The 26,719-nt window shown below is 38.1% G+C and overlaps 1 protein-coding gene across 1 annotated transcript in view; it reads right to left on the bottom strand.

Moving 5' to 3' along the window:
- The window catches only part of ntrk3a (neurotrophic tyrosine kinase, receptor, type 3a), a 304,948-nt gene that overhangs the window by 214,479 nt on the left and 63,750 nt on the right, over positions 1 to 26,719 (bottom strand). The window contains exons 2-3 of the mRNA XM_065291585.2: positions 20,642 to 20,716; positions 13,579 to 13,650 (exon numbers count right to left, since the gene is read on the bottom strand). Coding sequence (XP_065147657.1) covers positions 13,579 to 13,650; positions 20,642 to 20,716 — 147 coding nt within the window. The remainder of the gene's footprint in view (positions 1 to 13,578; positions 13,651 to 20,641; positions 20,717 to 26,719) is intronic.

The raw sequence follows: 26,719 nt of genomic DNA, 5'->3' as shown, positions 1-26,719 counted from the left end.
CAGGACTTTTTGTTCCGTGTATTTATTTCGAAAGACTATATCTAGTGACCAGTGTGTGTGTGGAATGTGTTTGTAGGCTAGGACCTGAACAACCAATCAGAATTAATGTTTAAACATTAGGGAGCGGTTTCCTGGACAGGGCTTATGCCAGTCCCAGACAAAAATGCAATGCAATTCCATAACAACTTTCACTGACATATCTTAACATTATCCATCCATCTACCCTTCTACCTACCTACCTACCTATAGTATCAATTGTACCTATATAGCATCTATCTATTTATCTATCTATCTATCTATCTGTCTGTCTGTCTGTCTGTCTGTCTGTCTGTCGGTCTGTCTGTCTGTCTGTCTGTCTGTCTGTCTGTCTGTCTGTCTGTCTGTCTATCCGTCCATCCATCCATCCATCCATCCATCTATCCATGCATCCATCCAACCATCCATCCATCTACATACTTACCTACCTATAGTACCTATAGTATCTATATAGCATCTATCTGTCTGTCTGTCTGTCTGTCTGTCCATCGGTCCGTCGGTCCATCCATCCATCTAGCTACCTACCTACCTACAGTATCTATAGGACCTATATAGCATCTATCTGTCTGTCTGTCTGTCTGTCTGTCTGTCTGTATGTCTGTCTGTCTGTCTGTCTGTCTGTCTGTCTGTCTGTCAATGCATCCATCCATCCATCCATCCATCCATCTACCTACCTACAGTATCTATAGGACCTATATAGCATATATCTATCTATCTGTCTGTCTGTCAATGCATCCAGCCATCCATCCATCCATCTACCTACCTATAGTATCTATAGGACCTATATAGCATCTATCTATCTATCTGTCTGTCTGCCTGTCAATGCATCCACCCATCCAACCATCCATCCATTTACATACCTACCTACCTATAGTACCTATAGTATCTGTATAGCATCTATCTATCTGTCTGTCTGTCTGTCTGTCTGTCTGTCTGTCTGTCCGTCCATCCGTCCATCTACCTACCTACCTATAGTATCTATAGGACCTATATAGCATCTATCTGTCTGTCTGTCTGTCTGTCTGTCTGTCTGTCTGTCTGTATGTCTGTCTGTCTTTCAATGCATCCATCCATCCATCCATCTACCTACCTACCTATAGTATCTATAGTACCTATATAGCATCTATCTGTCTGTCTGTCTGTCTGTCTGTCAATCCATCCATCCATCCATCCATCCATCTACCCTTCTGCCTAACTACCTACCTACCTACCTATAGTATCAATTGTACCTATATAGCATCTATCTATTTATCTATCTATCTATCTGTCTGTCGGTCTGTCTGTCTGTCTGTCTGTCTGTCTGTCTGTCTGTCTGTCTGTCTGTCTGTCTGTCTGTCTGTCTGTCTGTCTATCCGTCCATCCATCCATCCATCCATCCATCTATCCATGCATCCATCCAACCATCCATCCATCTACATACTTACCTACCTATAGTACCTATAGTATCTATATAGCATCTATCTGTCTGTCTGTCTGTCTGTCTGTCTGTCTGTCCATCGGTCCGTCGGTCCATCCATCCATCTAGCTACCTACCTACCTACAGTATCTATAGGACCTATATAGCATCTATCTGTCTGTCTGTCTGTCTGTCTGTCTGTCTGTCTGTCTGTCTGTCTGTCTGTCTGTCTGTCTGTCAATGCATCCATCCATCCATCCATCCATCCATCTACCTACCTACAGTATCTATAGGACCTATATAGCATATATCTATCTATCTGTCTGTCTGTCAATGCATCCAGCCATCCATCCATCCATCTACCTACCTATAGTATCTATAGGACCTATATAGCATCTATCTATCTATCTGTCTGTCTGCCTGTCAATGCATCCACCCATCCAACCATCCATCCATTTACATACCTACCTACCTATAGTACCTATAGTATCTGTATAGCATCTATCTATCTGTCTGTCTGTCTGTCTGTCTGTCTGTCTGTCTGTCTGTATGTCTGTCTGTCTTTCAATGCATCCATCCATCCATCCATCTACCTACCTACCTATAGTATCTATAGTACCTATATAGCATCTATCTGTCTGTCTGTCTGTCTGTCTGTCTGTCAATCCATCCATCCATCCATCCATCCATCCATCCATCCATCCATCCATCTACCCTTCTGCCTAACTACCTACCTACCTACCTATAGTATCTATAGTACCTATCTATCTATCTATCTATCTTTCCTGTCTGTCTGTCTGTCTGTCTGTTTGTCTGTTCGTCCGTCCATCCATCCATCCATCCATCCATCCCTTCATCCATCTACCCTTCTTTCTAACTACCTACCTACCTACCTACCTATAGTATCTATAGTACCTATATAGCATCTGTCTGTCTGTCTGTCTGTCCATCCTTCTGTCCATCCATCCAGCCACCTATAGTATCTATAGGACCTATATAGCATCTATCTATCTATCTGTCTGTCTGCCTGTCAATGCATCCACCCATCCAACCATCCATCCATTTACATACCTACCTACCTATAGTACCTATAGTATCTGTATAGCATCTATCTATCTGTCTGTCTGTCTGTCTGTCTGTCCGTCCATCCGTCCATCTACCTACCTACCTATAGTATCTATAGTACCTATATAGCATCTATCTGTCTGTCTGTCTGTCTGTCAATCCATCCATCCATCCATCCATCTACCATTCTGCCTAACTACCTACCTACCTACCTATAGTATCTATAGTACCTATCTATCTATCTATCTATCTATCTATCTATCTATCTATCTATCTGTCTGTCTGTCTGTCTGTCTGTCTGTCTGTCTGTCTGTCTGTCTGTCTGTCCGTCCGTCCGTCCGTCCGTCCGTCCGTCCGTCCGTCCGTCCGTCCGTCTGTCTGTCTGTTTGTCTGTTCGTCCGTCCATCCATCCATCCATCCATCCATCCATCCATCCATCCATCTACCCTTCTTCCTAACTACCTACCTACCTACCTACCTACCTATAGTATCTATAGTACCTATATAGCATCTGTCTGTCTGTCTGTCTGTCCATCCTTCTGTCCATCCATCCATCCATCCATCCATCCATCCATCCATCCATCCATCCATCCATCCATCCATCCATCCATCCACCTACCTACCTATAGTATCTATAGTACCTATATAGCATCTGTCTGTCTCTGTCCATCCTTCCATCCATCCATCCATCTACATACCTACCTACCTAACTATAGTATGTATAGTACCCATATAGCATTTATCTATCTGTCTGCCTGTCTGTCTCTGTATGTCTGTCTGTCAGCTGTCTGTCTATGTGTCAGGATGGTCGGTCTGTCTGTCTGTCTGTCAATCCATCCATCCATTCATCCATCCATCTACCCTTCTACTTACCTACATACCAAACTATAGTATCTATAGTACCTATATAGCATCTGTCTGTCTGTCTATATCTATCTATCTATCTATCTATCTATCTATCTATCTATCTATCTATCTATAGTATATATCTATCTATAGTATATATCTGTCTGTCTGTCTTTGTCTATCTATCTATCTATCTGTCTGTCTGTCTGTCTGTCTGTCGGGATGTGTTTCTTGGAAGGGATTTATTTATTTGGGAATATTATTGATCCTTTTTAAATATTCAGCTTTTTACCACTATTTACCAATAAAGACTGACTATTAGCAAACTACCTCACAATATGATGCACATTACCTTACATGTCATCGCAAGCGTTAGGTGAACAACGTTATCTAAACAAACCTTACTATCTTGGCTCATTAATATTCATTTGGTGCCATAGTGTTTATTAAATCTCCACAAGTCATTCACACGTCAGATATAAGGAAATGACAGTAAATTAGGGCAGATTTTTTCTTTCTGGAAGAACAATTCCTTTAAATCTAAATTTCCGTTACCATTAGACCTTGCTTGTCCCTCCAACATGCTCTCTCTCTCCCAACATTTCTTTCTAACATGTTAAAGAGGGACCATGGCTGAACCCTTGGCTATCAGAAAAAAAACTCCTCTTTTGACACATCCTTGACAAAGAAGCCAATTAGCTGCCCCTCTCATGGTGCAGACCTGTTCTCGTGTATGCCAGAGACAGCTTTAATCCCACTGCACCAGGACATCTCCCCACAGAGAAATAAGGCGATGCCAAGGCCCAAGTTAGTGCTGTGAGGGAGCAAGATTCAGCAGTGTGGAAGATGGAGAGAGGGGCTTGCGATATGTTGTTAACATTAACCTATAAAGAAAAGCATTTAAACAGAAAATAAAAACAGAACAACCAATGACGAATTTCCATGCACTGCAACATGACTCTTAAAATGTAAATTATTATTATTATTATTGGTAGTAGTAAAAATAATCATCATAATAATAAGGCTGGTTGAGTCTTACTGTAGCAATGTATGCTGAATCTGATTAAAAACATGACTAATCGTTTACTGAAATCATCGCCAAATGGTCTCTTATTTAAAAAATGATTCAAGTAAGATAAAAATAGCACTTACAATGCATTTAAAGTAATGTTACATGTCTATAATGTATGGCAGGACTGCATTTTAAGAAAATTAAAATTATAAAATAAATGTATTTCTAATAAAAGTCTGATTAGATTGTAAAATGTGGGTGTGGTCAAAAGCAAACACTACAGTGCTACTATCGGTTAATATTGGTTTTCAGTACGCTCACAGTTCTTATCACATCAGAAGGAAAAAAAGGTCGGAAGAAGAGTTATTGCTATTTCTATTAAAGATTATGAAAACATTTTTTTTTTACTTTTTTTCTGGTACAACTACAGATGATTCATGCACAGTTCTTTTGCAGGGGAGGGGGGTCAAGGTTTGGCTGGTTAGCTTTGACAGTTGTGGATAAAAACAGTGGTCAAGGTTTAGCTAGTTAGATTTGGCAGTTGTGGAGGGAAAAACACTATTATATAAACAATTTCTTTCAAAAGCTTCAAAGAAAAAAGAACCACTGATGACTACACAAGCTTTCAATGCATATGAAACCATCACTGTCACATACAGTACATCCACATTTAACTGCAGCTATATTAAATTATAAGTCTAAAGTGTGATGAAGCATTAGATATGCTCTAGTTTTACAACGTCAAAAATCTCAATTTCGCTCCGAAGAGAAACACATAAACGGCACGTCACGGCAGCTACATGTACGAACTTACAGCGGGTTTTTAGCCACCCACAGCTCATCGCCTCTTCACCACACAAAACACAACAGCTTGTTTCGTGGGAGTCGGGATGAAATCTGGCTGAAGGCCGCCTAGCAACCTTCCCACCTTCACCAGTGACGGATGGATGATCTCCGCACAAACATAGCATTTCATTTCACGTGTGCGCTTTCAGTCTCACACAATAACAGTACTGACAGTGTATAAATCAGGTTCAGCCATATCCAGCCACATTAAACATCATAATGTGTTGTGATCACTGGAACAGATGCCTCTGTAGGCAACCCACAAGGTTTCGGTCTCTCCGAAATGAACTTTGCGAACTTAAAGATGCAATATGTAACTTTTCCTCTCTATCACCATCTCTGTTCGAAATATAAAAATGCAGGATACTTATTTATGTTGGTTGAAGTCAAATTAAGTCTAACATTACCCGCAAAATTGATTTGCAGATGTATGTAAATGCAACAACTAGTGCTTCATCAAAAGCATATACTGTGTTAAGTATTAGTGTAAAGGCCGTCAATAAGATTGGAAATGGCATTTTCCCATGTATTTTAGAAAACTACAGCAGCTAGCATTGAAACTTATGTAGGTGTTATTGCAGGGGAACCAAATGAGTGTAAGAGACAGATAAGTGAAGGAAAGGACATTCAATTGTGAAGAATAATAGTCAGAGACACAAAGTAATAGCAAGAGGAAAAATGACAGGTGTAGTGATTGCAGAAGATATGAGATTTGAGAACAGTGAGTACCGCACATATTTTAAAAATATATAACTTTATGACCTCTACAGACAACTGACTTTGTGCCGCTCTGATGCTCTAAGTCTTATGGGGACTGTCTTTTAAAAGTTTGTGATCTGCATTGCAATGCGTCATGGGTCGTGATGAGTGATGATCTTGCCGTGATTCATGGGCTCATAATGGAAAGTAAAATGAGATGAATAGACAATGTGAAATCTGGAAGGGCTGAAATATCATGCAACTCATGTCTACAATCCAAAGAGGCATTGGTGGGAACACTACAGTAGTTTCTGAATTGACTGAATTAACACTTTTCAATAAGGCTCTACTCATTATTAGTTAATGCATTAAAGGGATAGTTCGGCCAAAAATGATATTAAACCCATGATTGACTCACCGCCAAGCTGTCCGAGTTGTATATGTCCATTGTTTTTCAGACAAACACATTTTCGGATATTTTAGAAAATGTTTTAGATCTTTCAGCTGATTAAATTTAATGTTACAGGGTCCACCTATAGTCCACGACCTTTGAGTCCAAAAAAAGTGCGTCCATCCTTCAGAAATTAAATCCAAACGGCTCCAGGATGATAAACAAAGGTCTTCTGAGGGTAATCCGTGCGGTGTTGTTGTAGAAATATCCATATTTAAAACTTAATTAATGAAAATAAATACCTTCCAGTAGCGCCGCCATCTTAGACTCCTCTGTATTCAGGAGAGAGTATTAGCGTAGTGTACGCACTTTTCTTAGTGACATATGACAAATTCGGAGGGCGGGGGCACAGAGCAGCAGCAGAGTAGCCTCCATACGCTGCGTAAGCTCTCATCCTGAATGCGGACGTGACTAAGATGGCGGCGCTACTTGAAGGTATTTATTTTCGTTAATAAAGTTTTAAATATGGATATTTCTACAACAACACCGCATGGATTACCCTCAGAAGACCTTTGTTTATCATCCTGGAGCCGTTTGGATTTAATTTGTGAAGGATGGACGCACTTTTTTTGGACTTGAAGGTCGTGGACTATGGATGGACCCCGTAACATTACATTTAATCAACTGAGAGATCTAAAACATTTTCTAAAATATCCGAAAATGTGTTTGTCTGAAAAACGATGGACATATGCAACTCGGACAGCTTGGGGGTGAGTAAATCATGGGTAAATCATTTTTGGCCGAACTATCCCTTTAAATAGCACCTATTGTCCGATTCACGTTTTTACATGTCCTTTGGTGTGTAGGTATGTAGTAGTACATGTTAACGATATGCAAAAAAGTACAAAACCCAAAGTAAACGATAAACACACAGTAGACACAAGTCAGGGCCGTTTCAAGATATTTGGGGGTCCAAGGCAAAAGAATGAAGTGAGCTCCCTGTTATCATTGCATTGTCAGCAAATCTTTCAAACATGGTAAGGAGCGTCACATTTCCGGCTGACGCCAGAGGTATTCAGGCCAATCACAATTTACAGATTAGCTGGCCAATCAGGGATACCCCACTTTTCAAATCGATGAGTTTTGCACCAAATCCATTTGTTTCGGGAAGGGAGTGAAATCTGGAGGTACAAAAATGTACGGTATGTGCAAAATCATGTGTTGTGCTAGTTCATGCTAACTAATTGAGTAAATGAATGTTAACAAATGAAACCTTTTTGTAAAATTTTACGGACTCACTTTGTACACTTATCACGATATCAGTTTTAGCTTATGCTGATCGCTTTCCTTCAATTTCAGATCTTACCTGACACAAATGAATAATGTAATAATGCAAATAACACCTCGCAGAAATGCAATTAGTCATTCTGAACCCTTAGCCAGCACCTCCCTGAAAGCGTGAACAGACATCATCATTAACACCAAATTCATATTTCAATGAGCAACATAGAAAGGCATCAGCGCACTTAATGCATTCCCCCCCAACTTTCATCAAGCCAAATAAAGATCTCAGCGGGGCATTGGGACCTTCCAAGCCCGGGGAGACAGTGGATCGCCTCGCTTTTAACTGATGAGCGTCCCGTCACATTTTAGGGAGGGAAACGTGACAGACTGACTAACCGCACAGTCAAAGGATTATTTTGGAGTTTGTTCAGAGAAGGAAAAGATGTAAGCCGTTTTAGCGCGCGTCCCCCATTGTGAGGGGAATAAAACAGCAGCCACATCGACAGTGGAATGAATAAATAATGCCATCTTAGAAACAAAGATAGAACGATGGATAGAGGAAGAGAGAGAGAGACAGCAATGGAGAAAGATTAAAAAATTGACTTTGCATGGCAAGGCCAGAAAGAGAGATTTGAATAAGAAGGCAAGGCTTGAAAAACTAAGAGTGGGTAATAAAGAGGAGCTTCACAAAAAAGTTGAAGAGGAATGCCAAAAAATATCTTGTGAGCGGCGATACAGCATGTCCTAACCAGGCACGACATGGTAGGTTATCCAGCAATAAGCAATTTGTCTGTCCGCACTGTAGGCGAAAGTCTGCGCAATGCGGCACAATAAAAGCCAATCAGAACATAGTTGATGATTAATGTACAGGGGTTACCTGCCGTGACAGTGCTGGAATACAAACCAAGCAATATGAAATTTTTATTGTAGAACTAAGAAAAATATGTATTTTATTTCTCACAATTATATATATAAATAACGAAAATATAACGGCAATTCAAAATGGCGTTTCTTCTTTGCACAACCTGCAGAGTATTTCAGATTTTTTGTTGAACTACTAGTTGTATATCCATATAACTGTGTATGTGACAAATAAAATCTTTTTTTATTATTATTTTGTGCAGTCCTCTCTCATTTAAGCTATAAAAAGAAAACAAATTAACTTATTAACAAAGTAAAATATTTTTTTATAAAATTTTGTCAGACGAAGCCCCTTGACCTAAATTATTTAAAGAAAGTACCCCCTGAAATTTTAAGTAAATATTTCAATAATTTAATAGCACATTTGCATGTTTAACAGACACATTTTTCCTCCCTTTAAAAGTTTTTATCAGTAGTACTTTACATAGTTATTGTTGTTATTGTATTATATGATATTTTATAAGTTTTAGATATGGATATTTGCTTACACATTCTTATCAGTTACCCTCAGAAGGACTTTATTTAGCCCCTGGAGCTGTGTGGATTACGTCTGTGAAGGATGAATGCACCTCTCTGGGCTTCAAAGTCAGAAGTTGATCCCTGTTCCATGTTTACTGCGTTTAAATAACTTTGATTGTGTTAATCTGATAAAAGATAATCGTGTACACCAAGGATGGCTTGAGGGTGAGCAAATCGTGTTCTTGTATAGCTCAGCGGTACAGCATTGTGTTTGAGATCATAGGTTCAGGGAACTAGACTACCGATAAAATGTATAGCTTGTAATGCACTGGAAGTCACTTTGGATAAAAGCGTCTGCCAAATGCATATATATATATATCGTTTTTTATTATTTGTTTCCAAATTTTTGACCAGTATACTGTATAAATAACATAAATACATTACAGCTGCCCACACAATAATAAAAAAAAAACATATCAGGTAAGTGTAAATTTGTATGACAAAATTAAAACATGAACTAAAATGCACTTAAAGGAGACATATCATAAAAATCTGACTTTTTCCATGTTTAAGTGCTATAATTGGGTCCCCAGTGCTTCTATCAACCTAGAAAATGTGAAAAAGATTAACCTGGTAACTTAGGGTGTGAAAAAATCTACCCAGTCTCATGTAGATGCGTATAAATAGCACGAAGTGTAAAAATTGGGAAACCAATAAATAAAACGACAAAAAAGCACCGTTTAAGTGAATGGGAAGGAATGGCGTATCATATGCACGCCAAATTGGAATTTGGCGTATGTATTGCACAATTTTTACGCTTTGTGCTATTTATACGCAAATCCGTGAGACTGGGTTCGAAAAAATAGGTAATTGAAATTGATGATGATTGTGATGTCAGAAGGGGATAATACCACCCCTTAATCTACACTATCCAACCACAGCACTGCCATTAGCTCATTTGCATTTTAAAAAATGGCATTTTTTTTGCTTGCACCTTCAAAGTGGCAATTTTAACATGCTATAATAAATATCTGTGGGGTATTTTGAGCTAAAACTTCACATACATACTTCTGGGAATGCCAGATATTTATTTGACATTTTAAAAAAGTCTTGTGAAATGACTCCTTTAAGATTAGACTATATTAACTCTTTTCCCACCAATGACGAGTTATCTCGTCAATTAGGGAAAACATTTACAGTTTTTTTTAAGGTTATCTGTAATTCCGGTATCAAAAGTCACTTTAGAGGTATTGTTAAGTTACAATAACGGTGTTTTTGGAATTAAAAGTATTTATTTCTCGATAGAAGTAACATAATATATGTGATAAAATGCCAAACTTATCAGATATATACAGAAATACGCATTTTCCGCCATCTTGAATTATTTTCTCAGACTCGACCACAGACCTACGTCATGCTTTGTCGCATAAAATAGCCTGCTTGTCTATTTTGGCTCCGCCTTGCTCGCCCAACAGCGAGCTCGTCGCTTGTCGCTGGCAAACGGCCACTCCCATTGAAAATGACTGGTAACCTGTCGCTCTGTCTCTGTCTCTTGTAGCTAATGTGACTGGTGGGTTACCCAATTTATAAAAAACTAATGTAAAAACTAATTTAATCAATCTTAAACTCCGTGCATGTTTTGATCATCGTTCTGAATCTGATCTCTAACAAAATTCCTTTACAAATGGATGAAACTTTTTTTCATGACAGGGCTACAGACTTACTTTTTTCACTAGGAGCACAGTGGCCCCCAACTGAAAATGTTAGGGGCGCAACCAGAAAATTTAGGGGCACACACCCTGAATCAACATGCTAACCAAATATTCACATTTCTACTTATTTACACTGTATTACTAATAAATACTTTGATAGATGCAGAAAGTACAATGTTCTGTTTCAAATTCAGTGTCACATCACAAAAAAAGGTCAAATTTTTTTGGTGGCAGTCTGGAGCCCTGCACGTTAGTTTGTTTGAAAGCAAACGGTCTGTTCTTTCATTTGATATATTTGTATGTTTATATATTTATAGAAGAACATTTTCCTAGAAAACATTTTGGGAAACTTTTGTGAAAATCACAAAAAAATGCCGGGCAACTTTAAAAAAAAATGGCAGGGCAGGGAATGAGTTAAAAAAACTGTGACCAAAACAAAACAACAACAACAACATGAATACAACTGCAAGCGGTTTGTAAAAAGCAATCTTTCTTTGAAGGCTTTGCTTACAGTAAGTGACATTTCGGTGCAGGGGGCTTCATTGAGGAGCAGGTGGATTTTAATGGGTTATTCTTTGGTCTTCCTCTGCCATCCTCACAGGAATAACCTTTACAACTTACAACCATCCCTGTAGACACATTGTGTCCTCTCCCATATCAGCCAATGAAAAAAACCCTCCTCCAAAAATCCACACGGCAACCTTTCTTTTCACCACACATGGCCAGTAGACACATGAAAGCAAATACCTCACATCAAAAAGCAGGTAGACCAAAGCCGGTTGAAAGCAATAGCCTCTTGTATTGATTTCTTTGTATTTTATCTAAAGTGGGCTGAAAACAAATTTCCTTCAGCAGATAGGGTACAAAAAACAAGGAGTAAACATGCAGCAACAGCACGTTCAACAGTGAGACTTTTACCGCAAGGGCTGTAGAGTTTTCAAAGCTTTGCTGCTAAAGATTTTCGGTAAAGTCAACACCGGGTCAGAATTGACCCTGTTTACCTCATTAATAGAAGTTGATGGTCCTACGGTACATAATTTATCGCTGCACAGTATTTAAGAGAGAAAATGTTTGCCTTCGTAAATCAAAACTAACTTGCTCAAGTGAACCAGTAATTTAGGCACGCCCTTTAATTTATAAAACTACACCCTACAAATATACATTTATAATCTGACGTTTGATCGATAAAGAGTGATGCTTTTGTTTGACAAAACATAACCGTCTCTCTCTGCCAGCTGCCAGTGTATGCATTGATCCAGAAGAGCAAAAATGCATTTATTAGCACTTGAATCCTTAAGGAACTCAAATGATGGCTCCAGTAGGTCTGTGGAAGCATAGCGCTGATGTATAAATCATCCACGTCAAATGTTTGGGGCATAAAACAGGGGAAATTGATCAGAACACTGATGCTTTGTTTCTGGGGACCTGACCCGGTTCTTTGTGTCGCAAATGGCACGTCTGAAAGTCTCAGGGATTTTTGGCTCATAAAAGTCAGTGCTGTGTGAAGGCCACACACTAGGACCTGAAAAAAACCCAATGGCATTACTGTAGTTATATGCCTGCCTTCTGGGTCACATTCAACGGCTATTGGCAGAACATTCTGGCTCTATAAATCACATATACAGTTCATGAATGCCCAAGGGCGTTCAGAGAAAGACATACCAATATGTGTTGACCAATCAGAGCTTGCAAAGACAGTGCCCCCAGTATCTGGATGCTTAAGGGTAGTGCACCAAAAATGAAAAACGGTGACCGTTTACTGACCCCCATGTTGTTTTGTATAGCATGTTTTTGGACAACCGCTAATGTCCAAGTTTTTCCGAAGGTTGATGTGAAAGACCTTTCCAACACGACCTACTCAAGTCTTCACAGTGGATATATGTTTTGACAAATACATGGCACAAAGAGTTTTCAAACATATCCTGAGCGTTCCAGCGACACATATAAATTTGTATATGCGTCGGTTTATGACAGCGAGAAAATAAGAAGTGCATTTGCAGGCCGTGATGGACAGCTCAAATTGGGGCGCGCTGTGTTGAGGTGACAGTACGAGATTCAATGTCCTTTCCACAGCTCACCGGCAGGAAATTGGGAAATAACAGACCTGTCACATTCGTGCCATTGAGCATTCATTAAGTAAATCATCTCTCTGCCTTTCTCTCCCTCTCTTTCGGGTGTTTCTTCATTTCATTCATCTCCACGACTCAGCCCTACCTCAAACAACCTTTGTTTATTCTGTACACACAACAAAGGGTTCGACAACTGTCTGAACGAAGAATCCAACAGGCAAATGGTTTAGCCAATTATCCAAAGAAGTCATTTCAGTCAAGCGATCTGAAACAACTATAAAAAATATATGTTAACAAGCATTGTGCAAAGCGGGTCTTCGGAGATTAAAAAAGCGACTTGCTGGTGGAATGTATTTAATGATTCTTAACTTGAATCTTTTTTTATCACAAGACAGGACTTTCACTATATATTAAGCATTGCACTTCCTTCACTTTCACTGTAAAGCATCTTGTTAACATCTATAGTCTTGGTGTAGTGTAATGCAACATACAACTAAGTAATGTGACCTGCATTCTTCAAACAGCAACCTTCAAGACTGCTTAGTAGCACACTGCGGGGATCTTTATCATTCTTAACTATGCATGATAGGCCAGAGCATCTTCTGAATAAGGAGGCTATAAGGAGCAACCATGATATGGGTCAGAGCAACCAAAAGCACAAAATGCATTGTTCCCATTTGCTGAACATGGTCTACTTAGGAAGATTTACTGCTTACTGCACATGAACAGGAGAACCCAATCTATCTTTAACCGTGTAAGTGTGGATGGGTCTGAAGGAGCAAACAATGAACTTTCAAATGAGGTGTTTAATCAGAAGGTTGCATTAAGCCAGCAGAACTTACATGTAACGCAGGTTGGGGTTCTTGGCAAACGCTCGCGACTGAATCCCACGTAGGTTGCAGTTCACAATGCTCCTGGAATAGAAATGATCAATAAAGATTAGTACTTTACAAGAACAATGATTTAAAATAAACTATTCTCTTAGTGAGCAAAATCTATTAACGTGACGATTTATTAATCAAATTATCCACATATCTATTTTGGCTAAGAAATCCCCCCCAATATATAATTTAAAGTCATTATAGATACTAAAAGCAATATGGCTTTGTTAGCTGGGATTTCCCATCCCAAACTTTCAGCTGAGATGTCTGTGGTGCTGAACTCAAGCGCATCAGTCGTGATCATCCGCACCTGAAGATCATCAGCTCTGCTTATTTGCGACCTTGAAATAATTTACGCTGCTCTAAGTAGATTGCGTTGGTCATTATGGAAATCAGCTTTTGCATCTTTTTAGTAAATAACGTGCAGATATTATCACTCCAATCTGTGCTTTTTTAGAATTATGCTCTCTTTGCTCCATTTAGTAAATCTTGTCCTAAATGTGACCCGTCACGGAAACCAGTGAGACAAGTCGGCAGCACAAGTTTCGAGAAAATGAGAAACCAAGTTTTATTTTTTTCCAAATTTGTGATTTTCGTTTTGAGATGGCACTTTTTGTACTTTAAAAGCATAATTTTTGCGGTTGAAATCGGCTTGTTTTTCCGGAGATTCTAGCGTGCAGCGGGGGGCGTCATTGTCTGTGTGTATTTACATACTGGATAAGTGGCTTGTGTTTCCGCCCCCACCCCCAAAGGGAACAGCGTTGCTCCTTAATAGGAATAGTTCGCCCAAAAATGAAAATAATGTCATTAATGACTCACCCATATGTCGTTCTAAACTCAGAAGACCTCCGTTTATCTTCGGAACACAGATTAAGATGTTTTAACGTTAGATTTAGTCCGAGAGCTTTATGTCTCCTCCATTGAAAATCTATGTACGGTTTCCATGTCCAGAAAGGTAATAAAAACATCATCAAAGTAGTCCATGTGTCATCAGTGGGTAAGCTTTAATGTGTTGAAGCATCGAAAATACATTTTGGTCCAATAATAGCAAGAATTACGACTTTATTCAGCATTGTCTTCTCTTCCGGCTCTGTCTGAAACCGCGTGAAGTCAAGTGACTGTAGTGATGCGGCTGCCCTGTTCCTCAGACATGTTTGCCAAGTTTTTTTTTTTTCAAATTTATAGCGTGTGTCTCCCCAGACTGTAAACGAAGCTCGGGCGCACAAAACAAAAGAAAAATAAAAGAAGCTGAGGGGCGAGACAGATAACAGTCAGTCAGCCATGTTGTACGTCAGTTGCGTCACTGACTTTATGCGGCGCCGCAGTCGGATGACGTCAAAGTACCGCAAGAGCTCTTCAAGAAATCTTACGGAGTAGTTTAATTTCGACTCGCGGTACTTTGACGTCTGATGTCACACTTTCAGAATCAGTGAATAACTCAAAATGCCCCAGATCGGACTTGTGTCCCTACTTTCCGTGACTGGTCACAAAAATTGCCAGAATGAGAGTATAGTTCCTAGTCATATCGGCCTAGAAAATCTCAACTTTTAATTTTTCGTTGGTCTTAGTACACAATGTAACTACAGAAAAGTCAAGTTTTAAACAGGAAAAATATCGAAACTCTTTGGTTAATTTTGAGCGCAATGTTAATGGTCAAAAAAATTATTACAGCACTTGTGGCGATTGATTGAAACCAGCTTAGAGGGAACATTGGTAAATATGCAAAATAAGTGCATGATGGTTACCATGAAAAGATAAATGTTACATTTACTAAAAAGCATCAATATCCTGTGGCAAGAGACAATTAGGTTATGCTAATGTCATCCACCGTTAGGTTGCTCTGATTAGCCTTAAAACATTCTGAAAAGATCTCATTTAAAGCCCATCGTGGGTCTAAAAGGAGGTGAGCTGGGAAAAAGGAGTGTGAAGGACCAGTTCACGTTCATCATTTTAAATGGTTCTGACAGCAGCTAGGGCTAACCGGGCTGCTAATTGCTAGCAGCGGTGTCAAAAAGGGAAACGTGGAAATAAAAGGAGAAAAACATCATCTAATCTTCTCTTACAATTTATCTTCTCTCCTCAAGGAATATCATTAAGGGCACAATATCATCAAGAGCCCGCATCCATGCTCCCAGACTTATTTACCCAGGCAGCTGGAATCAATTACGTGTATTGAAGACATTTTTTCTATTGGCATCTCTGAGATGTTTATTTGCATGAGTACCCTCATCTATTGTCATTACAGGCACCTGTCTAAGCGAATACATCAATGCGTTTCTTTTGGCGTCTGGTTGGAAATGAATGCCCAACAAACACGACGCTTAACATGGATAATTATCCCAATTTGATTGGAAACGTAAATTGTGGTCTCAAGCCAGACGAGATGTATTCTGAAAAGGACAACTATGTTAAATTATCCTTTAACTCAGACTTAAATTACACTCCAAGGAACTAACATTTTTCCCTTGACTTTAATAATTTAGAAGATAGGAGCTAGCGGCTTCCCAAAAATGACATGCAGTTACACAAAAATGAAAAATACATGGTGCATAGCATTATGTATGCATGCACTTTATCTTTAAAATTACATATATATGAATATACCACTTTATATGATTTGATTAATAAATACATGAACAAAAGAAAACGTGAACAAATGGTTTAAAAATGAATTCAACTGTTTTCTGTGCCTCATTGAGATAAACAGGGGCCCTATTTGCACTGACAAATATAAAAGCTTTTATAATAGGAGTGCTATTTTAACGTATTCAACTATTGCTGCATTCGCGTCATGTCGTAGTTGCCGTAATTACAAGATAACAACCTGTGATGTTCTCCTCAAGACATCATCTTCAGACTCGGAAATTATCTGTTTCTGTGGCGACACACCGGTTTGTATGCATTTCATTTATGTTCACATTAATTTTGCAGTAAGATATTTTGTCTACATTGACAATAGCAAATGCTATGAACTATTAAACCAAGCAATTAAGAGATAATCACTTAACTACTTTTTACTCCTCAAGTTGACGCAATCTTAAGTGTTTCTGTTTGCACATAACACTGAGGTGTTCAAGTGATAAACGTCAGAGCTAACTGAACACCTTACAAGTTTACAATTTGTAATTACGAGTGTGAATGTCATATAGTTCAGAATTCTGTTATTACGGTAATTCCAACCTGACATAAATGCACCTAAGATTACATATGTAAAATTCCTGCAACTTCTTGGAGAACTTCACTCCAAAATTCCAGCAATTTTTTATGGCAAAATAGAAAATGTTTTTTTAAACTGGGATCTAAAGATATGGGGTGGGGAAAAAACAAGCTTTTGCTTCATCCCGCTCCTTTTCGGACACATAAAGTTAATGGATATTTTGTTTTGTTTCATGTGGTAACACAATTATTGTATTTTCAATTATTGTATTTTCATATTGTATTTTATTTGATTTTATTTTATTTTAAATTTGTTATTTTTATTTTTTTTGTTCGAAATAAAAGAAAGAAAGAAAGAAGACCCCCAGGGGGCCCTCAGAAAGTTTCAGACAGAAAAGATAAAGCAAAAAGTTATTTTGAACATTAAAAAAAAATTATCATGACAAAAGAGTGAGTGTTTATCATTCCTTTCTTGCTACATACATACATAATTGTTTATATATCACATTATAGAGCCTTTAACTGTTGCCAGAATAAGGCACACCTATGCAATATTCATGCTGTCTATTCACCATCTTGATATGCCACACCTGTAAGATGGCAACGGAGAAGTTCTCACTAAAACAAATTTAGACCGATTTGGGAACAATATTTGAGAAAAAAAAAGGCCTTTTGTGTACATTAAAAAAGTCTTACTGTGGGTAGTACACACCAACCGTGTTTGAGGCGTCAAATTCGCGTCTACCACATCTAGTTTGCCGCTTGAGCATTTTGAGTTTACTAGCTTCATTCGCGCGTGAAATTCTAGTCATCGAGACTTTCACGCGGAAATTCGCGTCATGGGAGGGGCTTCTGCGACTGTAATCATGTCACTACTAGAGCAAGGTTCTGATTGGTTAACATGGTTTTTCCGCCAAAGTTAAAATTTTTCAACTCATGCATTTCCCATGGCAACGCTCAATTTGCTTCATTCGCGTGAACTAGATGTGCAAATGAGGCGGGATTGCGTCTACCGCGCCGCGCTAAACGCCTCATTCGCACCTCGAGACCTCCAGACGCGCGTCAACGCATCTTCACATTGACTTAACATTGATATTACTTCTCGCTTGAAGCCTCTACCGCGGCTGGTTGAACGCAGCATTAAGTTTTTGAGTTCAGCTCATGAAAAAATGGGGGCAAAAACAAAAGTGTTGCGTTTATAATTTTGTTCAATGCATGTTTTGTAATTTTCTGCATTTTTCTGACTACATTGCCCTTTATCTCACACATTGAGGCTTATCAAATATAGTATAAATCTTAATCTGTATTAACTCTTTCCTGCCATTGATGAGTATTTACGGCTTTCTGCAATACCGCTTTTATCCACCCTTCCGCAACTTATAAAACCCAGAAGTATCGCCCTAGGGCAAACAGCTGTATGTCTGTGTAAGTTTTGAGGATCGCTCTGAATCTGATCCCTATCAAAAGTCCTTCACAAAAATGTAATTATCTCAGGTTTTTGCTCCAAATTTTGTGTTTTTGAAGAAACCTAACCATATTTGAGAGGTGATAAAAAGAGAACTATGAAACGTTCTTTCATTTGATATATTGTATATGTTTATATATTTTAAGAAAAAACATTTTCTGGAAGGCATTAAACTTTTGTGAAAATCATGAAAAGTGCTGGCGCTGGCTGGCAACTTAAAAAAAAAACGCTGGCAGAGAAGGGGTTAATGTACTGCAGTGGGGAACCTTCAGGGCCTTCAACGCCTTCATAGAAGGCCTAAAAAAATTAATAAAAAGATTTTTTATTATAATAATACAAATAAATAATATTCAATAAAATATGTTTTTACATTTTTTTTTATTTCTATTTAATTCAATTTAATACAATACATGTAATATATTTTCTCTCATCTATGTTCTAACGTTAAGCTTACTGTCAGGTTCATGTCATGAAAACATCTAATCCAATCAGAATCGTATGTCTCTATTAAGGCCCGGTTATCTGGCTCATTCATTGGTTAGGACTTCATGAATCCCAAGCTATGTGTTTTGGTGTGGAAAGTGGCGGGCAAATCGACCAATCACGTTTTGATTTCAAGTGGGCTGGCAAAAAACAAAACATTGTAAGCCTTCATGAAGTCCTAATCATGCAACAAACTGGATGCGAGCAGCCGTAGAACACCAAAGACGAAGATCATAGACCGTTAATATTAATACAGTCTAATGGCCCGAATCTCTGCGGTGAGAGTGGTTGAGGTAAATGGCGGAAAACGTGATTGACGTTGTGGCTAGCTTGATAGGGCTGACGTAAAAACTAAATTACTTAAGCGCGTACTCGTGAAGAGCACAGCTGGGAGAAGCGCGTGCAGAGGAGCCTGTGCATATGACGCGAACACGAGAAAAATAAAGGGTTTAATTATACTTTTACTTCCTGACAGTTTCACTTGTTACGTGAGGATAGTAATGACTGACAGATGACGCCGAATTACATACAATATAATTTCCTAACTAAATCTGAGAGAATGCGAAAACATTCAAATATGTTTTACCTTGCTATACCCGATGGGCAGGGCGGAGATACATTTTGGTGGCCGACAAGAATTCGCAATAGCCCCGGGACCTCGGGGCTCGGGCTAGCGATTTTGCGAGCCCTGGATATCTTATAACAAAAGTTATAAGCCACAAGGAGGTGCACTGAGAACGCAGGGTGCTATATTTCCCCTTATGAAGAAGATTAACAAGGTATCCTACAGCTAAATATATATTTCCAAAAAATAAAAAATAAATTAAAGAACATAATTTAAGCTTGTTAAATGCAAATTTACAGAGCCCCTGTCATTACAGAGCAGCAGAGTCTGTATTTGTGTTTATCAGTTAGATTAAAGTAATTTTAAACTTTAAAACTGCATTTAAAGGCAGACAATGCCCATTCTGTAATTTAACTTTGCATGCTCAGAATTTTTACACGTTCACTGTATGATTTAACGAAATACGAATAGCCTAGTATTATGGATGGAGAGGCATTTGCACTTCATTGCATATTTTGAAGGCCCAGCTGAAGTACCCACGGTTCGCCACTGATGTACTGTATATACATTTTAGGACAGGGGTCTGTTACAAAAGGCTCGTCATATTTGGTGGTCTTTTAGCATCATAAAGTTTGATAACCCCTGCATTAGAACACAAAGAGCTGTTTCCAATTCATCGGCCAAGAAAATTTCACCAAGTTCTCCAAGCCAGGTATGTCCCCACCTTCACTGTGGGAAAAACTCGAATTCTTCTCAGCTCAGCGGTCTCTATTAATTGGCAGACTGTGTTCAGGTACCGCCACGTCCCCTCAAGTAAAAGTACAAGTAGAAGTAGCCTTGTGCGGGTGGGAGTTAACAACTAATGAGAACCTTATTAATCATTGCTCTAGGTCTTCATTAACAGAGCTGTGAAAGAGAGAAGAGGCTTTTCTGGAGAGGGAGAAAGCCCTACTGGAGAGGAGATGTTTAAAGGAAGATACGAATATTATTATCATAGCTCACTGGATGAGGGAAAGCGAGTTAGCCTCCATCTCGTGACCAGATGGAGGGTGTTAGGGGATATAATTAAATTTTCTGGCTACTTCTGCGGCATTATTTGATCATTTTAAAGCAGGCCTCTGGGAGACACTTTTATGTGGTGCTAGCCAGGAAAGAATTTTGATGGCGCTACGGAACGGTGCTAGCGCGCTACCGTTTCACAGATGCCACATCAAAAAGCTATTGTTGGGAATTTTCGTCTTGAGATTCGAAGTGCCGTGACTTCCGCTTGTGTCCGCTTGTTATTATCTGCATGTTCAGAGGCTAAATGATATTAGCAATCTGCTCAAAGAGAATGGACCTGTTATGTTACTCACAGTCTCTGAAGGCCAGTGTATAGCTCCATGTCCAGACTGCTCAACGTCTGCAAGCCCGACCAGTTCTCAATATGTCTGTAAAAGAAATCAATAATATAAAATTAGTTCAGTTACGTTACGTTTATTGTCCGCAACGTGGAAATTTGCCTTTGGCCTCACCATACACTATAAGACAACAAAAAAAATATAAATTTTAAAGGTGCTGTGTGTAATTTTTAAAAGGATCTCTTAACAGAAATGCAAAATTATATACAAAACTATATTAATATTAGTGTAAAGACCTTTTTATAATGACCCGTTATGTTTTTATTACCTTAGATTGAGACATTTTTATATACATACACCGAGGGGCTCCTTACATGGAAGTCGCCATTTTGTGCCACCATGTTTCTACAGAAGCCTTTTTTTGCTAAGTTGTCTCCGTCAATGACATGTTTTTCTGGTGGTGGCTACCGTAGCTTCTCTATGCGTTTCAAAAGCGAGGGGCGAGCAGTGGACTGAGCCGTTGGTTGCAATTCGCAACCTCACCACTAGATACCGCTAAAATGTACACACTGCACCTTTAAAAAAATTAAAGATAACATTAGAATATGATTATCTACAATTTTGACTACCTTAAAGGTCCAGCGTGGGTTTTTTAGTGGCATCCGGTGGTAACAGTGCGAGTTGCAACCAATTTCAATTTAAAAACGCAAAGAGAATCTACGGTAGCAGACACGGGACAAACATGTGACTAGTACTGTAGACGTGTAAGAAATACCACAAGCCAGATTCAAACCACCGCCCAAAGTATAAAAGCTCTTACAACCGAGCCTTCAACTGCTCAACAACATCTGATAAAACCAAGAAACCTAGATATTTAAGGACAAAAATAGACATGTTCATCATTTTTATTGAAGCAGCTTAATATGCATGCCAATGGATGACTGAAATAAACTAGACCTCTTCATCGCAGCTGCGATGAGAGCCAGCTGGCTTCATCATTTGAGAGTATATAAATTAGCACCCATTACAACACAGAGTCTGATTAATCAATGTTTTCAGAAGTTTCGCCAACGCCGTAACTATGTTTCTAGAAGTTTCCACCCGTTTCGCCACCTCAAACACCCTGGGCTTCCTCTGCTAAACACAGATAAACACAGACGCCCGTGAGAGAACGAGAACGAGAGCTCGTCGATGAGCAAGGCTTCCTTTTCTGTGCATCACGGTTCTTTTAATGAAACATTCAGCTGGAGTTTTCTTATTGCGAGAATTTTGATAGTTCCCTTTTGAACTGTTGTGAATCAGACTAAATCTGTTGAATGCTAAAGAAAACCAAAAATAAGTCGGGACAGATTTCAACAGCATGGAGATAATGGAAATATTGCATGAAAAGACTGCTGCGGGATGCAATAGAAGAACCATGCTGGGTGGTATGCAGGGGTTAAATTGGGATTTGTTGTGTAATTGTCGAATCTCTGTGTTAGAGGGGTAACATGTTTAATTCTGATGACAGCAAAGCCACTGGTGTTTTTCAGTGACCTCTGTTGGATTTGATACGTTTCAGCTTTGAAGCTCTGCCAAAGCATGACCTAAAATAAAAAAGCGTCGAGATTTGCATTAAATTATGCAAATATGTGAGTCTGACATGGTGCACATGTCATCATGCACAATTGATAAAACTTTCAGAAAAAAAGAAAGTTATAAGAATCATACAATCTCCTTGACTAATTATAGGCATAAGATACCCCAAAATACTCAGTTAAAGGGGTCATACTTGAGATTTTTTTTTAAGATGTAAAATAAGTCTTTGGTGTTCCCAGAGTACATATGTGATGTTTAATCTCAAAATACCCCACAGATAATTTATCATAGCATGTTAAAATTGACACTTTGTAGGCCTGATCAAAAAATTTGCTGTTTTTGGGTACAGTTGTCCTTAAAAATGCAAATGAGCGGATGAAATGTAAACACTGATCGCAATGATGGTGGTTTGTTTAAATTGAAACTCAATTATGCTGTCAATAATTTTTTCTCTCTCTCTTTCTCTTTACATTAAATGACAGTGCCATGGATTGAAAGTGCAGATTAACTCTTTCGCCGCCATTGACGAGATATCTCGTCAATTAAGAGAAAACGCTTCCCCGCCAATGACGAGATTTTCCGTCTTTCCGCAATACCGCTATTATCCACCAGGTGACTTCCGCAACTTATACAACCCGGAAGTAGGGCCTCACGTGAAAAAGATAGAACTCCGTGTATGTTTTAAAGATCGCTCTGCATCTGGGGCCGTATTCACAAAGCATTTTATCTTACCACTAAGAGTACTCTTAAATCGCACTAAAAGATTTTAGCTAGGAGTTTTCTCCTAAAAGTTATTCACAACGCCTTTCAGACCTACTTTTAGTTAGGAAAAATGATAACTCCTAAACTAAGAGTGAGTCTTCGTTGCTACGGATGACGTCAATTCTCATGCACGAGCTGCCTTGCAATGACCACGGTGATTGGTTGTTAGATGACAGCTGTCATGCGTAACATAACACAGACGCACCAAATCATGGAATTACAACATTGAAATATGTCTGTGTCCTATACAAAATAATAATAATAGTAATGCCATCGAAATGCATATATTAAAGAAAAGTCGTGAATGAAATTAAATTAAATCAAGGTAGCCTAATACCCAAATGAAAACCGCCAATTGCCTAATAATAAAAAACGACATTACATTAACACTTGCTTGATTAATTGACATCCTATTAGCCTAAATAGACTACTTAAAACAAGGAAATGTTGCCCATATTGAAGAATCCTAATGTAATAAATGACGGTGGATTATGAACTCGCCAAAACGGAAAAGAAAGCCCAACTGGATGCAGGATCAGTTACTGCTGCTGTTCCAGTTGGTGCCGGGAAAAAGAAACGTAATAAAAGGGAAATTCGGCACTGATATATCAAGCAAAACTAAGCGTGAGACATGCGAGACAATGATGCGCGGGTCAATGTACAAAACAACCGACACCCGACAAACGTTTTCAACTAACCCGCCCGCAAATCGGACCGCAAAAAATCCGCGGGTGACCTCAGGCATCCGCTCATTTCGGATCAACCCTCGCATTACTGATGGGAGAGGATTTGTTGCAGATCAATGCAGCATTCCCGCTTGTGTTGCGGACCCCGGACGACTGCGAGAGGCGGTGGTATGCATTGCATTACAATCGCAGTAGAGGGTTGAGATTGCAGTCTTTAAACAGACTAGCATGGCAACAGGTATGCCTATAATATTAAATATTTAATATCATTATTGTTTCATGTAATTTTAAAAAACTTCCTGCTTGCCATGAATGTAATGAATTATGAAACAAATGTTATAAACAATATGCTTACATTAAAGTGTGCTTTTAAGTATGTGCAATGCTTTTGAGTTGGTGAAACTGTCCATGTTAAGGAGGATCAGCACCTAAGGCATTTTAAGATCCTTTGTGAATAGGTCTTAGTGAGTTAGGAGTCCTCTCGACTTCTTTTAAGCTGTCCCAGACTTAGGTGCTACTTTTAGGGCTAAAATGCTTTGTGAATTACTCTTAGTGAAAAAAATTAGGAGTCCTAAATTTAGGAGTGACACGCCCAGTATTTTTAGGAGTTGCTCTTAAATTCGCCAGTTAGGAGCTACTTTTAGCCTTAAAATTCTTTGTGAATACGGCCCCTGATCTCTATCAAAAGTCCTTCGCAAAAATCGAATTATCTTTTAGCTTTTGAACAAAACCTACCTATGTTTGAGAGGTGATTACATGAGAACTAATGAAGGTAGGATAAAAGTTTTTTTTTTTTGAAAGCAGAGGGTCTGTTCTTTCATCTGATATATTGTTTGTTTATATATTTAAAGAAGAACATTTTCTGGAAGATATTAAACTTTTGTGAAATCTTTTTTTTTAAACGCTGGCGGGGAAAGAGTTAAGGGGATTACTGTGCTACCTACATACCAAAACAGGTGAAATCTGAACGACCTATTTTTTTACATGCTTGCAGAGAATGGTTTACCAAAACTAAGTTACTGGGTTAATCTTTTTCACATTTTCTAGGTTGATAGAAGCACTGGGGACCCAATTATGGCACTTAAACATGGAAAAAGTCAGATTTTCAAGCTATGACCCCTTTAACAAGAAAATGTACAAGATATCAGCAATATGTATTATAAATTAGCTATTGACATTTGCTGATCTTAGGTCAGCAGCAAGTAAATACAATTACTATAATATATATATATATATATATATATATATATATATATATATATATATATATATATATATATATATATATATATATATATATATATATATATAATGTAAATAATATAAATACAATAAGATAAATACAATTACTTTAGTCAGATTACTATAAATCCTAATTTAACCCCTTATGTTATAATTGATTTGTTGCTGGTATCATATTATTTTATTAAACTATAAAAGCGATAAAAGCGTGAAGGCTACCGCTCATTGGAAGGAATGAAAACACGTTATTGGCCTCGCATTAGTGCACACGTACCAGCACCGGCGGGCACACTGGCGCTGAGCAAAGCAAGACCTTCAGCTTATGTGCCCTCGGCCCCGGCCCAATTTAAACCCTGGTTGTTGGGTTCTATAACATACATCAGAAGTTTTTTGTTACACACAAAAGTTTGATAAAGTTTCTTTAGACTATAAAAAGAAATAGTTTGACTAAATGATTCTTTGAGAAAACTAAACAGGTGCTTTTATGGTATTGCTGTGAATAACCTTTAAAAGTGTACTGTACCACTTTGTATGAAGGACATGGCTTTTTTGCAAATACCATGCAAACATTTACAATGGCTAATCAACTGTAATATTGTTAAGAAAGGGTGATTTAGATTTAAGATAAGAGATAGACACTCCAGAATAATCTTTTTCAATCATTCCCATTCTGTGAAACAGTACAACTTTGGAAGCCTTCAGGTTTGAAGGACTTTCCTGGCTGCAGGAAAGTTATTTCCAGCGTCAATGACTGAACATTTCAGATGAACAGCAGGCTGCAACTGCCACTGCCAAGCATCCGTCTTCATGTGCCACAGAGATAATATAACTGTAGACGGACAGTGTGACCCACAAACCATCAATAGATGTTTCAACTTCGGATAGTATCTATTATTCGGGTGGATCGCACATATATCTTAAATTCTAATGCATCTCCGATGATCAAACAGAATAGATGTGTGAGAAGTGTTGTTTTTGTCATGAACAGTACTGAACTCTAAAACATTGAGAGATGCTTTTTACCAAACTGACCAGGGATGTGGTTTTTAAGGAGGATCGAAATTGAAATAAGCATTTACAACCCCCCTACTATTCATGCAACAAGTATTGAAAACATACAGTAGAGTGTCCCATTAAAATATAAGATGTGCATTGCAAAAAAATTATTTTCAAGAAAAAAAATAGTATTTTTGTCTATTCTTAACGACCCAAGAAAATAAGTAAAGTTTTTAGACCAAAAATAACAAATTTAAGTGATTTTGTGCATGTGGAAAGGAAAGAAATCTTGAACATTTTTCTTAAACACTAAATTCAAGAAAAATTTGCTTACCCCATTGGCAGATTTTTTGATTGTTTTGTGCACAAAATCACTTAAATTTGATATTTTTGGTCTAAAAACTAGACTTATTTGCTTGGGTTGTTTTGCTCATCAAGAAAAGGCATCTAAATGAAAGAGTTTTTAGATATTTTTACTAAAAAAAAAAAAAAAAAAAAATACTTTTTTTCTTGATTTTTTTTTTTTTTTTTTTTGCAGTGTGTTGTGCAAAATGGACAAAATAATTAACCTTTCATGTATATTGGATAAAAACATCTGCCAAAAAGTCAAACCACAGCATATATGGGAATCTGGGTGTTGCATTACAAAAAGCTCACATGTAATAATGCATACACTGCAAAAAATGACTCTTACTTTGAATTTTTGTCTTGTTTTCAGTAGAAATACCTAAAAATTCTTAAATTAAGATGATTTTTCTTGATGAGCAAAATGACCCAAGAAAATAAATCTAGTTCATAGACACAAAAATATACAATTTAAGTAAATTTA

The sequence above is a fragment of the Paramisgurnus dabryanus genome, chromosome 23 (assembly GCF_030506205.2).
Source record: "Paramisgurnus dabryanus chromosome 23, PD_genome_1.1, whole genome shotgun sequence".
Classification (NCBI taxonomy): domain Eukaryota; kingdom Metazoa; phylum Chordata; class Actinopteri; order Cypriniformes; family Cobitidae; genus Paramisgurnus; species Paramisgurnus dabryanus.
The sequence above is the reverse complement of the archived record's forward strand: the minus strand, read 5'-3'. Positions and strand labels throughout refer to the sequence as shown.